This window comes from Crocuta crocuta, unplaced genomic scaffold (assembly GCF_008692635.1).
Source record: "Crocuta crocuta isolate KB4526 unplaced genomic scaffold, BGI_CrCroc_1.0 scaffold217, whole genome shotgun sequence".
In the NCBI taxonomy this organism is placed as follows: domain Eukaryota; kingdom Metazoa; phylum Chordata; class Mammalia; order Carnivora; family Hyaenidae; genus Crocuta; species Crocuta crocuta.
In genome coordinates, this window is record NW_027532208.1 from 6,729,999 (window position 1) to 6,745,474 (window position 15,476).

Genomic DNA, 15,476 nt, shown 5'->3' on the forward strand with positions numbered 1-15,476 from the left:
TGGGGGGAAATGCGTGTGGGGGAGGGGCAGAGAAAAGGAGACAGAGAATCCCAAATGGGCTCCATGCTGACAGCGGAGAGCCAGACACAGGGCTTGAACTCCCTAACCGTGAAATCATGCTGAACTCACTAACCGTGAAATCATGACCTGAGCCCAAGTCGGACCTTAACCGACTGAGCCCCCCAGGCGCCCCTGTAGACCTTTTCAAAACGCCTTTCCTTACTGAACCCCGCCAGAGTAGGCTAGACACACACAGTGTGCTCTATACATGTCATCACGGAATTGCACAGTGGCCTTCCTGGTGAGAGCTGGGTGTGTGACTATCACTTGACAGGTGGGAGGTCTGAAGCTCCAAGGGGTGGAGTCCAAGTTCATTTGGCAAATGGCGGAGGTGGGGCTTGAGCCAGGTCTGATTCTAACACCCAGGTTCCAAACTTCCACACCAAATCTGTCTTCTTGATCTTTTGCTTAGTGACAGAATTCTCAGCAATAGGAAGATCCAAAGAAACAGCACTGCAAACACCTGATGTGGTTGACAGTATAGTCCACCACGGGTTAATGTGTTTCTTGATAAGAATTTAAGGGCTGTCTTTGGCTATCATATGTTTGCACTGTGCTATAGTTTTGGGTTTTACTCTGTGTCTAGGCTTTGCTTCCCCAGCAGAACTATGGGTCAGCCCAGGATGAACTGTGAGTCTGGGTTAGGGCTTCTCTTAACCACCATCTAGAAGCAGCCCCGGGCAAGTGCCTGAGCTTCTCTGAGCCTGTTTCTCTCTCTGTAAAAGGAGGTAATGATAAGTGTTCTGCTAATGTGAAGCATCATCTCCAAGATGAATGAGCTAATAAAAAAAAGCGAAAGTTATGTCCAACTGTGAATTGCCAGAGAAATGCAAGACTTCCTTGTATTCCCTTAGGGCTGGAGGAAAGGTCTGCTCATTTTTCTCCTGTTCCCCGCAGCCTCCAGCACAGGAGTGAGCATCCAAGCAGTGCTCCCAGACCTTTGCCATGGTCCCTTCCCTAGTTAATACGTTCCGAGCTACAGTGAGACTCATTTTCCTAAAGCAGCACTTAGTATGCACCGAGTCCCTTTGCAAACTTTCTGCAAAGGCCTTCTTGCTGGGGAAGTGAGTGCCATCCAGCATCTAAGCTCAGCAGGGAGCCCTGCCCACCACCTCCTCTCCCTCTCCCACCTCTGCTCCTAGACCGCCGAGCCTCCTCGAGCAGCCTCTGTTTCGGGCAGGCAGGTGGCCTTGCTCATCCCCACACGAGACTGTGCAATGCTGTCCAAGACCTGGCACCCACTCTCTCTGCTGACCTTCCCTCTCATTTTCTCTGGGCAGACCCCAAACCTGACCTTCCTCGGAGGCTTCTCCTGAACGCCTTGCTCTCATAGGGCCTGATCTTTCAAGTTTTGGAATGATTTGACTCTTAAAAAAAAAAAAAAGTTTATTATTTTGAGGGAGAGAGAGTAGGGTAGAGGCAGAGGGAGAGGGAGAGAGAGAATCCCAAGCGGCCTCCGCACCAGCAGAGCCCAAGAGCCGTGAGATCATGACCTTAACTGAAACTAAGAGTCGGATGCTTAACCGACTGAGCCACCCAGGCGCCCCATGTACTGGTCTGACTGTTAATACCTGTTTATGTTTAATTGAGATGGTATTCCCATTCCATAACATTCAGCCTTTTAGGGTGTACTGTTCAGTGGCATTTAGTACTTTCACAAGGTTGGGAAAGCATTACCACTACCCAATTCCAGAAGGTGTTCATCACCCTAAAAAGAAATGCCACAGGTATTAGAAATCACGCTTCATTCCTTCACTCCGGCCTCCCCAGCCCCTGGCAATTACTAACATCCTTTCCGTCTCTATGGAGATGCCTAGTCCGGGCATCGGGCGTAGCAAGTACATGCAAATATATGACGTGCAGCCTTTTGAGTCTTACTTCTTTCACTTCGCCCAGCCCATGCGTGTGGTAGCGTGTGTTCCTACTTTCTTTTTGTGCCACATGTTGTTGAGATGTGCACCAGCTGATGGACATCTGGCTTGCTTCCAGTTTTGGGCGATTATGGATAATGGTGCTAGAACATTCTTACACAAGTTTTTGTGCTGATGCGTTTCTAGTGCTCCTGGGTACCGATCTAGGAGTCCAATTTCTGGGTCATATAGTAACTCTTTTTGAGGAACTTGAAACTGAACACTGAAAATGGTAAGAATGTATCATGCTTCTGGCAGTGTTTTCTGTGTCTAGCTTCCCATCAGGCCTGGAGCTCCCTTGCTAGCAGAGCGGTTGACACAGGAGCCCAGAAAAGAACGCGGGATGGAATGTGACTTGCGGGGTAATTGACACGCATGGAAGTGAGGTCTCCAGCTTTCCTGAAAGCTTGTTAGCAAGTCCTGAGCACCTACAGGCTCCTGGGTGCTGTTAGGTGGCAGGACCTGGGTTTGTGAGCTCCGGCAACAGATGGGGTTTTCTTTCTTATTTTAACAGCTTCACGCTGCTGCACTCAGCAAATGACAGGCGGCAACTCCTGGAGTTTTCTCCTGGAGACGGCGTCTGGATTTGGCCGCGGACGGGCTGGGTGACCCCGGGCGTATTGGGTTCATAATCCTGCTGGCTCAGTAGCTTAGAAACGAGGCTGCGTGTCTGGAGGCACTCGCTCCCAAACGAGGTGAACCAGAATCATAACAATTCTGATTAATTGCCCCCACACAGACCTCTATGTAAGTGATAGTTCTGGCAGGGACCTGGGGGCTCAGGAATGTTTAAAAACAAAACAATATAAACCCCATCGTAGGTGATTCTCACAATGAGCCAGAACTACCGAGTCTGGGAGCTATTACTGCTCTGTGATCCTTCCAGGTCTGACATTTTATGATTTTATGAAACTGAATATTTCCATAGCCTAAAGTGGAACTAATTAAGAGCTCCTGAAAGTGAATTTTCTTTAAAACATTTTTAAAAAATATTTTTATTTTTGAGAGAGAGAGAGAGACAGAGCATGAGCAGGGGAAGGGCAGAGAGAGAGAGGGAGACACAGAATCTGAAACAGGCTCCAGGCTCTGAGCTGTCAGCACAGAGCCTGACCCGGGGCTTGAACTCGTGAAGGCTTGAAGTCGTGAACCTAACCTTCAGATCATGACCTGAGTTGAAATCGGACACTTAACCTGCGGAGCCACCCAGGTGCCCCTGAAAGTAAATTTTCTGTACATCAGTGAGACCCAGAATGCTCACAGGCCCCAGTTGAGACCTGAAGACAGAGGTGGATGATGTGACCTCTGGTGAATAGCAATGAGGCTGTCATGTTTTATGGTCCCTGTTCAGGGGAAGAAGGGCCACTCTTCCTTTCTGGCTCCTTCTCTACCAGAAAATCATCTCAGGTGTCTAGCCATCACACATCCATGTCTTGCTTTGAGGGTCCCACGGTGGACCCGTGCTGAGGTGGCCTGGTGTTGTTTTGGCCTTTCCGACAGACCTTCCTCTTCTGGGAACATAATTCATCTTTTGGTTTGGGGATCCATAGCTCAGTCTTCAGATCGATCTGAATTCTCAGTCTGGGGCTTCACATTTCCCACTGTAGCAAACCAGACTGGCCAAGTAGAGTGTGCCAAACTCGTGGCTTGGTTCGGGGCTAGGCACATGGATTGATGGGAGCCCCTCCTTGGAATGGAAATGAATCTTTGAGGAGAGAATCCTGTCACTTTAGGGAGAGAGAGCGCCCGCCCAAGAATGAAGCCAACAGAGAGAAAAGAAGGACAGAGAGATTGGGAAGGAGAGTGACAGGCTGGGCGTTGGAGGGAAGAGGGAATGTCGCTTCAGCTCTTTCGATCTGGGTCAGCCAAAGTTCATCCCTTTGCCAGTATTTTTTAGTTTAAGGGTGTCTGGGTTGAGTTTCTGCTACTTGAAACCAAGAGTCTTGACTAGCACTTTTAGTGCCTCTGATGTTGGCACTGACTTGACTTAGGAATGAATGTGTCAAGAAGAATGCTCAAACCCTACACATTTGGTCTAGGTCCCATCCTTCAAAGAGGTGGCTTTCTAGCAGTGGGTACTCACAACGTCTCCAGAAAAAAAAAAATTAGGAGAACAGAACTGGGGCTAGGGATGGGCTGGTTTTGTTTCGTCGTCTGTTTCGAGTGCTCGCTAAGGTGTTAAGCCTTGTCCAAAATAATCTCACTCGTCACCTCATGTCACAACCACACGAGGCAGTCTTTCCGTGATTCCCATGTCACGGATGAAGAACACTGGGCTCTTACTATGTATGTAAGTATCCTGGGCAAGTGACCTCAGACAGGGCAAAGCAGGATTTTAAGCCAGGCCTGTCTAGAGTGCAGAGTTGGAGTCCTTAACGACCAGGGGGATTAACCAAAACCAGCTCTTTACCTCGTGTCCCAGAATCTCATCCCTCCTCACTCCCGGCTCCAGAAAACTTTCTGACAGGGCTGCTGCGAAGGATTCCCAAATGGAAGGAAAATACTCATTTCTGTCTGAAGCCCCAAATCTCTTTGAAAACCGTGCCCTGTCTCACCACCTGCCATGGACCCTCAGCTCCACCTTAACGTCCACCCGCAGAGAACGGGTTTTATTTAAGGAAATTGATGGCACCAGGCAAACTGGGAGCAGATGGTGTAGATGACATAGGATGCCCTTTTCCTTTGGACGAGCCTGAAATACCCAACGTGCACGGCCAGGTGAGGGGGCAAGGCTCCCCATCTGGGTGTGCATCTGACATCCCGATAGGAATTCTGCAGCTTCAGCAGGGATGGCTGGCCTGGAGACCTTGGATTTGGCCGCACATTCTTTCTGACCTTCCACCGAGCCAGACATTGTTGAAGCCGGAGGTGACCGTCATTGGCCCACATTGGCCACCTTCAAAAGAGTGTATAGAGAACTTACACAGGGCCACGTTGCTAGTCTACACAGGGTTGGGCACGTCACCTGCATGTCTGCACAGTGCTGCTTTGGGAGCTACCTGGCCCGTGTCCCCTCCCTTGACATTTCTTTGTCTCGTCCATCGTCCCGAGGCACTGAATGGCGCAGAGCAGCTCTGCCTTTCACAGAAACTATTTATTCCCCCGTTGATGATTTCGCTTTACTTCCTTCTGCTGCGCGTGTTGTCAGAATGTCTAGAAAAATCTGACAGCTGGTATTCCATTTAGGGACAACATTTGGGGGATGTGTCTTGAAAGGGCTCACACACAGTCTTGCCGCACCTTCTACTCAACTTCCAAATATAATATGACTTCCCTGGCGATGAAATGAAAAATGGGTAGTGATGAAGTGTCATTCCATAAAGGAGCCTGAAACGCCGACGTCTGGCTGAAGAGACCCAGAGGAACAAATGAAGGGGCCGGAGCAGGGTCTTTGTCAGATAGCCCTGGGGTTCACACCCTCCCCCGGCGTTTGACAGTTGACAAGCGACACCACTCTGCTGAGCCTCAGTTTCCTCATCTGTACCGGAGGAGCCACAGAGCTTCTCTCCCAGGATGTGCTGACAGGTGAGTTGCTCATGTTAACAGTGACCAGCACCTGCACTGCATTCCAGGCAGTTCCCTCCGTCCCTTTCCTCCTGGACTGCATCAGTATAGATGAAGCAGTAAACACATGGCAGCAAATACTTAATATATGGTATAATTTGTTACGCGAACCCTTGGTAAGGATCTGGTCACAGGCAGATAGGTGATTCAACCACAAGACCACCCGATTCCACATATGTCAGCAACTGGAGCCAAATAATGAAACAAGACTTTGTCTCTCAGTGTCCCTGAGCTTCCATTCTCCAAAAGCAAAATGTCTGGTGATTATAAAGTAGTAACACGGAAGCAAAAGACCTTAAAACTCTTATGTAGCATGGATCGTGGCTGGGCATTGCAGGTAGGCACAGAGTCTGGTATCTAACCCATTTTGGTGAATGCTGACCTATTTATTTTTCCACATTGTTAGAATACACCTATTGAAAACTGACAGCTCAGAACATTGAATGTAATTGATCTTAATGAGGGAATTCAAAAAGATCTGGGGCGTTGGAGGTACCTGAAAGGCATCCTTTGAGTGGAGTATTCTCTTTGGATTTGGGGCTGTATAGACTGCTGGCTGGTGAGCAGTGCGATTAAATGGCCTCAGGCCCAAAGCACCCAGCATGGTGGGTGGCGCATGGTCAGGTGCCTGACTCAATCCGGATAGTTTCTCATCCGGAAGCCAGGTGTGAATCAAGGAAAGGGCCACTTCAGAACCCTTGAATTAGATTCTTCTAGTCTCTTCCCCGCCTTAACAAGGGTTCCCGTAGATGACCTCTCTTGGTGCTCCAGGAAAATGGGTTCTACACGTGACATGAACCCCCAACTCAAGAGTTTTCTGAAGACAAGTCAAGAAAGCTGTCCTTCTGGGTAGCTTGGAATCTCATCCTAGTACCACTTGTCCTTCCCCTGGGAGAAGATGGAAAATTCCCTGTTTCCTTATGATCACAGAGCCCTATCTTCTGTATAGATAAGGCAGATTAGAATGTGCGAGGGGCTGTGTGTATATGTGTGTGTGTGCGCGCGTGTATCTGTGGTTTGGGTTGGCCTAAAAACCAAACAAAGAACAAAACAAGCCAAACACAACAAAGGAGAAAAAGAAAAACATAAACCTCTGCCACCAAAGGGGGCCACATCCCCCCTACACCCATTCATCTGGAAGGAATGACCGAGATTTCCTGACTTGATGGACAGAACCGGAACACCTTTGTACACATCTCAGACCCAAGATTTGTGAAAGTAGAAAGTAAATCACTGGTGTCAGTGATGCTAGGGCAGGAAGAAGCCCTCCTGCTCAGCTCCGACAGGCTGCGTGTCACACAGCTTGTGCACATCAGCATTTCCAAACCCGTGCTACGCTCCAGAATCTCAGCCTAGCCCCCCACTTTGGTGAGCTCAGAGCTATTTGATGTGTACTGCTTTAAATTCCCATTCCACCAGGGCACCTGGGTGGCTCAGTCGGTTAAGCGCCCGACTTCGGCTCAGGTCAGGATCTTGCAGTTCATGGGTTTCAGCCCCACATCGGCCTCTGTGCTGACAGCTCAGAGCCCGTAGCCTGCTTCGGATTCTGTGTCTCCCTCCCTCTCTCTCTGCCCCTCCCCTGATTGTGCTCTTTCTCTTAAAAATAAACATTAAAAAAAATAAATTCCCATTCTACTGCACATCATCAGTTTCACTGACCAGCTCATCCTTCCTTGCTCAGAGATCGGTGCGCCTTTTCACCTTTTAAGGCAAAGACCTGCACTTTTAGGTGTTCTTTTGTTTGTTTGTTTGTTTGTTTCTTCATTGATTCCTTCCTCTGACATAAAGTAGGGCAAGATTCCCAGTCCCCTTGGATCTCCCGGCTTTCCGGGTGAGCTGATCAGCGAGGGGATATGCCTGCTGCAGCAAAGTTGTTTTGTTTCGTTTGGTTTTTGCTGCAGCAAAGTTTTAACAAGAGCAGGAGGGAAGAGCTCCCTGGGAGGGAAGGGAGGGGGTCAAGGTCGGCTACGAGGTCCTAGGGCGCCAGGGGGGAGCTCAGTGTCCGTGTATCAACTCTTCCTAAACAACTCTGCCCAAAAAACACAGTCAGGGAAGCCGTTTCTTGAGCAAGGAGACGGCTGTGGGCATTAAATATATCTACCAGCGACTTCAGTTCTCTCTCTTAAACCTGAACACAAAGCAGTGAGCTTGCATTTCAGGCCAAACAGCACTGGCGTAATATTAAAAACAGAAACAAAACAAAAAACTCTCTGATGTGAAAGCAAGCAAAATGGCTTATGTAATCCGGGTTGCAGAGGGCGTTCAAAAAAGCAATGTACTAATTGCAAAGCAATGCTTCCTGTATTAAAGAAGACCGCAAAGTTTAAAGCATTTAGTATAGCAACCGGAACTTATCAATTACCTCACAGTTGGTAGCTGTTGCCAATGTTATACGTTCGAATCAACTGAAGCAGACTCAGTAAGACTTCTATTTGGAAACCCCTTTCTCCCTCAGTTTATTAATATGTGAGCTTTTGAATAATAAAAAGACATTGCCTAGGGTTCAGATTACTTCCCAGTGCAGTGTGACCTTTCCCAAATTACTAAGACTTGTGACATTTCTCTGAACAAAACACTGATCCACCAACAAAGGCTCTTGTGGAAAACAAGATGCCCAGAAATACTCTTCCCACCTGTCTCCAGAGCATTTGCTGTCAGGTGGGGGGCTGGAGCCCCAAATGTCTCCATTGTTTGAACACACAGCCTGTCATCAGGGCAGAAAGGGTTGGATCGCGATGGATCGAGGAGCCCATCGCTGCCTGCCTCACCCCTACTCACTCTCCCAATCCCCCTGCCTGTCCTGCTGCACATGGCTGTGGCCGTGACCATCCTGTTCTCCTGCGGTCTTGCGTGGCTCCAACTCCAAATATAGCCACTGATGCTCCAGGCCTCGTGTCACATGCAGGCCGACCAGGGAAGCTTCTGGACCACAACTGGGTTTTGTTTGCCATACACAGCATGTTTGAAGAATTTTGAATGCCTATAGAAGGGGGCATTGCTCTCTAACGTACCCCAATCCCTACCCACCACTCCCCATCCCCCTGGCTTGAATTAACTGCACTTATCACTTCGGAGTGTAAGCATCTCCTCCTGTTTCCTCTTGTTATGGCCTTTAATCCTGCACACGGTGTGGCGATGTGGCCCGGACAGGACACCTGGGGGCTCGGGTCCGAATGAACCACACTAGCCCCCGGGACTAACTCCGTTCTGCGTAGACTCCCCACTTGGCAAGCTCTAACATGGCGGCTCCAGACCAGGCTGCCGAATGCCATCCTGGTGGCCACGTGACAGCTTACTGGTTGTGTGCCTGGGTTTGTGTAAGTGTTCAGAAAAAAGAAGAGAAAAGAGTGGCTAGACCTCTTTAAGAAACCCCAGCCCTGAACACGTTAAAGATGGCTGGGCCTGATATCCTGTTTTAATGTAATTAAAAAACTGTTTTCTTCTATTCATCACGGTTGTGAAAGCAGTTTTGATTTTCAAAGTCGGAAAGAGGGATTAAATTATTTGGCGTCCCTGGAACTTTGTACTGTTTAGAGGATCAGGTAGGCTGTTTATCTTTTCCTACGTTTTCTTTCATGAGCCCAAGAAAACTGGCCTCTCATGGGTCTATATTTTGGCCCCAGGAAAAGCTGATTTCTTACCTGTTAAGTACATGGTTAAATTCATGAAAGTATTTTCATGAATGGGGCTCTTTGTGACCAGTGCCTCCCGGGAGCAGAGCACAGAGGTGATCGTTTCCTAGGAAGTAGGTATAATTACCCTGATGCTTATAGATCAGGGTACGCCCTCAGAGAAGGCACACCTGGTGGCCAAGGTCACGCAATTAGGCACTGGACTTGACCCAAGTTGGCCGTCAGCCTAAACAGGCTGTTTGTACCACTCCATGTGGCCCCCCACAAAGCTGCATGTCTAATCACAGACCCGAGAGAACCACTGGAGGAAAGACGGGGTCACTACAGGTCCTGCAAAAATGCAGGGTTTGGGGAAAGAATAGAAGAAAAAAAAAGAACCTATTGCATCTTTGCAGAAAGGGCCTTGTAACCTCAGTTCTGGATTCTTGGCTTTAGGACGAGACCCTCCGGCCCCGACTGTAAACGCGTTTTTCATAGCGAGGATGTGAGGGCGTTGACCGGCCCCAGACCAGGTAGGAAGCAGAATCGGGGGCACCTACCTCCTTCAAACTCTGTCTGGCAGTTCTCTGAGGTCTCCTGCAGGCTCTCCTCCTCGTTGATGATGATGTTCTCAATGTCCTTCATTGTCAAGTGGTCCCGGAAGGCGTGGTAGAGGATGTGCTTCAGCTCCTCCAGGGTTATCCTCTGCATGTCGAACTGTGGGGATAAAGACGGGTGAGCAGGTCTTGGGCACATGGGGCTGAGAACTCAGGCCGGGGTGTGCCTCGAAAGCCCCAGCAGCCCGAAGCTCCTGGACGGAAGCGTTGCTCCCCTTTCCAGGATATCAGATGAGCAATTTTTCCATCGTGTTCTGCTCCAAGCATACTCGTGAACTTGCAGGGACTTAACTAGGAATACAGTGAGTGCATGTATCACCCTCAGTTGAGGCTCCTGGAGAATAAAAAAAAAAAATGCCATCCACTAGCTTGGCTTCCTACTCACTCGGCCATCTGCCGTCACCTCCACACACCGTGCACACCTCATGTACTTGGGAGTGGTGTCACACCTCAGACAATGCACACATCTCTAAAGATATTCTGTATCTCCCAAGAAGCCAGCCCTTCCTGTCTTGCTTTAACTATGTTTCCTGGGCTAACAAGATAAAATGCAAGTTCAAAGCCATGTTTTTGAGGAAGAGAAGCTAAAAGGAGGTGTGGCACCCTTCCCGTGTGTTCTTCCTGTCGTAGCGAGAGGCTTATATTACTAGCAGGTACGGTCCTATTACTTTCTTGGCCAATGGCACGTGAGCAGAAGTCACAAATGCCGCATCCAATTAAAAGCTCTAAGGGCCCAATCATGTGCTCCTTCCCCTCTGCCATGCCCCATGTGGGGGCTGTTCCTTCTTTCTGGGCCCCAGAACAAGGATAAGGTGGAGGAGACCTGCAGATGCCCCATAAAGGAAAAATAACGTGTGTGCGAAATGCCCTTGGTGGTTGTCAGCCGTAGGGATTTCAGGCTAACTTGGTTTAAGTCAATAATACAAACATTATACAAGTAACAGAAAATATATTAAAAATAATACAAAAATTTATATTAACAGTTACAAAAAATACAGTACCACACAGAAGTGAGAGGCTACCGTAACAAACATTCTAAAATATGATATTCCAGGGCCAGGTGGTGTGAAATGGGAAAAACGTGATTGGAGGCTGGAAAGATCAAGACCCATGAATATTATGCAGAAGCGTGACATTTGGTCGCGTCATTGTCTGCGACGACTTGAAGGAGAGAAAAATGTTGAATGAGTTTTTGGCTTTAAGTAATCAGTCTGGGGAACAGCATGGTTGCAACTGGTGGTATCTGACAGGGCGAAACAGGAAAGAGATGGGCTCCTAAAGTTAGCAACTTAGGCAACAACAGATGTTGGCGAGGATGCAGAGAAAGAGGATCTCTTCCGCACTGCTGGTGGGAATGCAGACTGGTGCAGCCACTCTGGAAAACAGTAGGGAGGCTCCTCAAAATATTAAAAATAGAACTGCCCTACGACCCAGCAATTGCACTACTAGATATTTATTTATCCAGGGGATACAGGTGTGCTGTTTCAAAGGGGCACATGCACCCCCATGTTTATAGCAGAGCTATCGACAAGAGCCAAAGTATGGAAAGAGCCCAAATGTCCATCAACTGATGAATGGATAAAGAAGACGTGGTAGATATAGACAGACAATGGAGTCAAAAAGATCAGCAAGCAAAAAGAATGAAATCTTATCATTTGCAACCATGTGGATGGAAATAGAGTGTGTTATGTTAAGCAAAATAAGTCAGCATAGGGGAAGGGAAGGAAAAATAAGATAGAAACAGAGTGAGACAAACCGTAAGAGACTCTTAAATACAGAGAATAAACTGAGGGTTGCTGGTGGGGTGTTGGATTGGGGGGCATGGGCTAAATGGGTGATGGGCATCAAGGAGGGATGAGCACGGGTGTTACATGTAAGTGATGAATCACTGAATTCTATTCATGAAATCATTATTACACTATATATTAACTAACTTGAATTTAAATTAAAAAATCTTAAAAAAAGAAAGAGGTGAGCTCAGAGTGAAATAAGTCAGAAAGAAGACAAATGTAATTTCACTTATATATGGAATCTTAAAAAAACAACCAAACAAATGTAAAAACCCTGAACTCATAGATACAGAGAACACATTGCTGGTTGACAGATTGGGTAGGTGAATGGATGGAGGGGGTCAAAAGGTACACACATTCAGTTATAAACTAAATAAATTCTGTGGCTCTAACATACAGCATGGTAACTATAGTTAATAACACTTACTGCATATTTGAAACTAAGAGAGTAGATCTCAAAAGTTCTCATTACAATGGAAAGAGTGTGTAATTATGTGTGAGGAGGGATGTCACTTAAATTTATTGTGGGGAGGCCTGGGTGGCTCAGTCAGTTAAGTGTCTGGTTCTTGATTTTGGCTCTGGTCATGATGTCGTGGTTTGTGAGTTTGAACTAGGTATCAGGCTCTGTGCTGACAGTGTGGAGCCTGCCTGGGATTCTCTCTCTCTCTCTCTCTCTCTCTCTCTTTCTGTCCCTCCCCTGCTCATAATCGTTCTCTCTCTCTCCCTCTCTCTCTGCCCCTCCTCTGCTCATAATTGTTCTCTCTCAAAATAAATAAATAAACTTAAAAAAATTTATCGTGGTGATCATTTTGCAATATATACAAATATCCAATCATTGTCATATATATATGAAGCTAATGTAATGTTTTATGTTAATTATATTTTAATTTTTAATTAAAAATTTTTTAATGTTTTATTTATTTTTGAGAGAGAGAGAGAGAGAGAGACAGTGTGAGCAGGGGGAGGGTCAGAGAGAGAGAGAGGGAGATACAGAATCTGAAGACAGGCTCCAGGTTCTGAGCTAGCTGTCAGCACAGAGCCGGATGCGGGGCTTGAACCCATGAACCGTGAGATCATGAACTGAGGCTAAGTTGGATGCTTAACCGACTAAGCCACCCAGGGGCCCCTATCTTAATTTTTTTAAAAAGGAAAAAAAAAGAGAGAGAGAGAGAGCTGAGCTCAGGAAAGAATTGGTTGGTTTAGAAGCCAGGAATAGAGACCACTCAGAAATTCCGGGTCTTGCAGAACAGAAAGAAGCGATTGTTTTCTGTCTTCAACCAGGAAGAGATAAAATTGAGAAACGTTATAAATGACAAAGCAAATCCAAGTGGTCCTTATTAAAACCTCTGAAAACGCTAAGTGACTCTCCAAGGAAAGTAGTTATTAAGTTTAGAGAGAGTTATGTCTCAAAATAATTGTGGATGTGGCTATTAGCAAAATACAATTGAAATCAAGTAGATGTTTTGTAAAAAGATTTTTTGAGACAGCTATATTGGGCAAGAGCCAACAGCATGGGATTAAGAGACTCTGTGACTATTCAAAACATAAAATGGCCTTTGGGCTCCCAACCTTTTATGGGCACAAGCCATTAGAAGAATAAGTGACACAGGCTGGAAGCAAGGTGTTTGCAATGCCCTCATCAGGAGGGAAGGAGACTAGTGGAAAGGGGCAGAAGGTCTCCGAGATTGTGAAGCTGGGAATCATTCTTGAAATCATTCAGTGAAATCAAGAGCAGGTTCCAGGAAGCAGAGCTAGGGTCTAATCAAGGAATATTCCTCACCCCAAAGTCTGTTCAGCAAGATTTCAGATTTACTCTAAGCTTTTGAGTGTTATGTGTCTACCATTTTTTTCTTTCTGGATGGGATTGTTCTGAGTGGTTAACCTGAGTCTGTTCCACCCTTCTGTGTTGAGTGTGTTGGGGGGTGGTGAAGGGGGATTTGTTTTTTTTCTTAACCCATATGTCTCCAGATCGGGAGGAGCCATACCCAGATTTAATGTATATTATGAAGGTCTAGATCTTGAGTCTTTTTGTTTGTTTATTTATTGAGAGAGAAAGAGAGATGGGCAGAGACAGAGGGAGAGAGAATCTCAAGCAGACTCTGCACTGTCAGCACAGAGATTGATGTGGGGCTCGATCCCACAAACTGTGAGACTGTGACTTGATCTGAAATCCAGAGTCAAACGCTTAACCAACTGAGCCACCCGGGGGCCCCCTAGATCTTGTAGTGTAATTAGATGGGATTTTTGAGTGTTTCTCTTGGGTGGGGACAAGTCTATTTTGTGGTGAAAGGGAGGTAAATGAATATGTGTGAGCAAGGGTGTAACAGGTTTTATCATTTCTAATGATTTCTTTTCCCTCCCTATGAGAGGATTATATCTCCTCCTCCATTGGCCCATCAATGTCAGGTTTGGGCTACAAATGTGCCTGTGAAAGTCATATATGAAAGTGATGGATGTCCAAGGAGAAATCTCAAAGCCATCTTGTGTTCTGGAATTTCTTTATCCCTTCTGTTACAAAAACACTTTTACCAAATAGGGGCTGTTCCTGCACCCTGGCTCCTGGAATGAATACCACGTGGAGCTAACTCACAAAGAGCATGTGATTCAAGAGAAATAAACTCTTATGTTGGCCACTAAGACTTTGGGGTCCCTGCGTACATCTCAGCCAAGAATGAATACAGAAATGTTTTAAGTTAATCTGAATCAGAGTGAACGAAAGTTCTAGGCCTTTTTCTTTCCCAGCTTTCTTTGAAAAGCAATCCTTACCTTGCATTTCTTCTAACAAATGAAAGGAGGTTACTGAAATTTGCCAGAAATCTAAATGACTCAAGTTCAAAGCCATTCATGTAAGTAAGAACAATTGAAGTGGGTGTGTAGAGTGGATTTGTTTTATGCATTACTGTTTAGTGAGTCTGGAGTGAATTATGAGACACACCTAGGGTTGACTTGTGGTCTAAGTGTCCTTTGGATCTGATAGGGGAGCACGTAGTTGCTAGCCTGGGTGCCGCGGGAAGGCTGCTAAGATGCATGATGAGGATGATGGACATCACAGAGGAGAAAATTTGGATACGCCATCCACCGTGCCATGATCACAGACTGAGAGTGACAAAATCAAAGAGTAAGCATTTCCTGGAAGACCAGTGGAAGTGCTGGAGGACCCGGGGAAACCCCAACCAGCTGAGAATTTGCTGAAAATCAGAAATTAGGTGAAAAGAATCAGCCAGAGTCTGACAAAGTGAAGGCAAGTTCCAGAAATCTCTATTTTCCTTTTATTCAGCTCTCTGGGTCATCTTTTAATCATAGGATACTAATATTTAAACAAAACTAATTAAGCAGGATTCCAAGTTTCCTATATTGTCAGAATAGATCTCTTTTACAAGTTTGGAAGACATCACTATCAAACATGATGCCAACAAGTATTCCTTTCACGATTATCAGTCCTTGAACTTTCTAATTTTTCTTGAGTCAATTTTGGAACTATGTGTTTTGTTTTGTTTTGTTTTTCAGAAAACCAGCCAAAAGATCAGCATGCAACTACCCTCAAGAGTCCCGCAGCTTCAAGTTTCTCTCAACATTTCTTTTTTTTTTAACATTTATTTATTTTTGAGAGACAGAGGAACAGAGCACAAGTGGGGGAGGGGCAGAGAGCGAGGGAGACACAGAATCTGAAGCAGGCTCCAGGCTCTGAGCTATCAGCACAGAGCCCAATGTGGGGCTTGAACTCAGAACTGTGAAATCATGACCCGAGCTGAAGTTGGATGCTTAACCGACTGAGCCAGGTGCCCCTCTCTGTACTCCTTATATCCCATTGTTTACTTATAATCCTACTTGTTTTTCTTTCTCCTAGGTTTGGTTTTGGTTGTTTTATTCTGGTTTTACTGGATCATGGTTAAAGAATGCAGCCTGTACATCTGTTATTTTTCAGGA

At 46.4% G+C, this 15,476-nt stretch overlaps 1 protein-coding gene across 1 annotated transcript in view; it reads right to left on the bottom strand.

Moving 5' to 3' along the window:
- Positions 1-15,476, bottom strand: part of CALN1 (calneuron 1) — a 476,734-nt gene that overhangs the window by 4,233 nt on the left and 457,025 nt on the right. Inside the window, exon 5 of the mRNA XM_077777941.1 lies at positions 9,703-9,859. Within this exon, the coding sequence (XP_077634067.1) occupies positions 9,703-9,859 (157 nt within the window). The remainder of the gene's footprint in view (positions 1-9,702; positions 9,860-15,476) is intronic.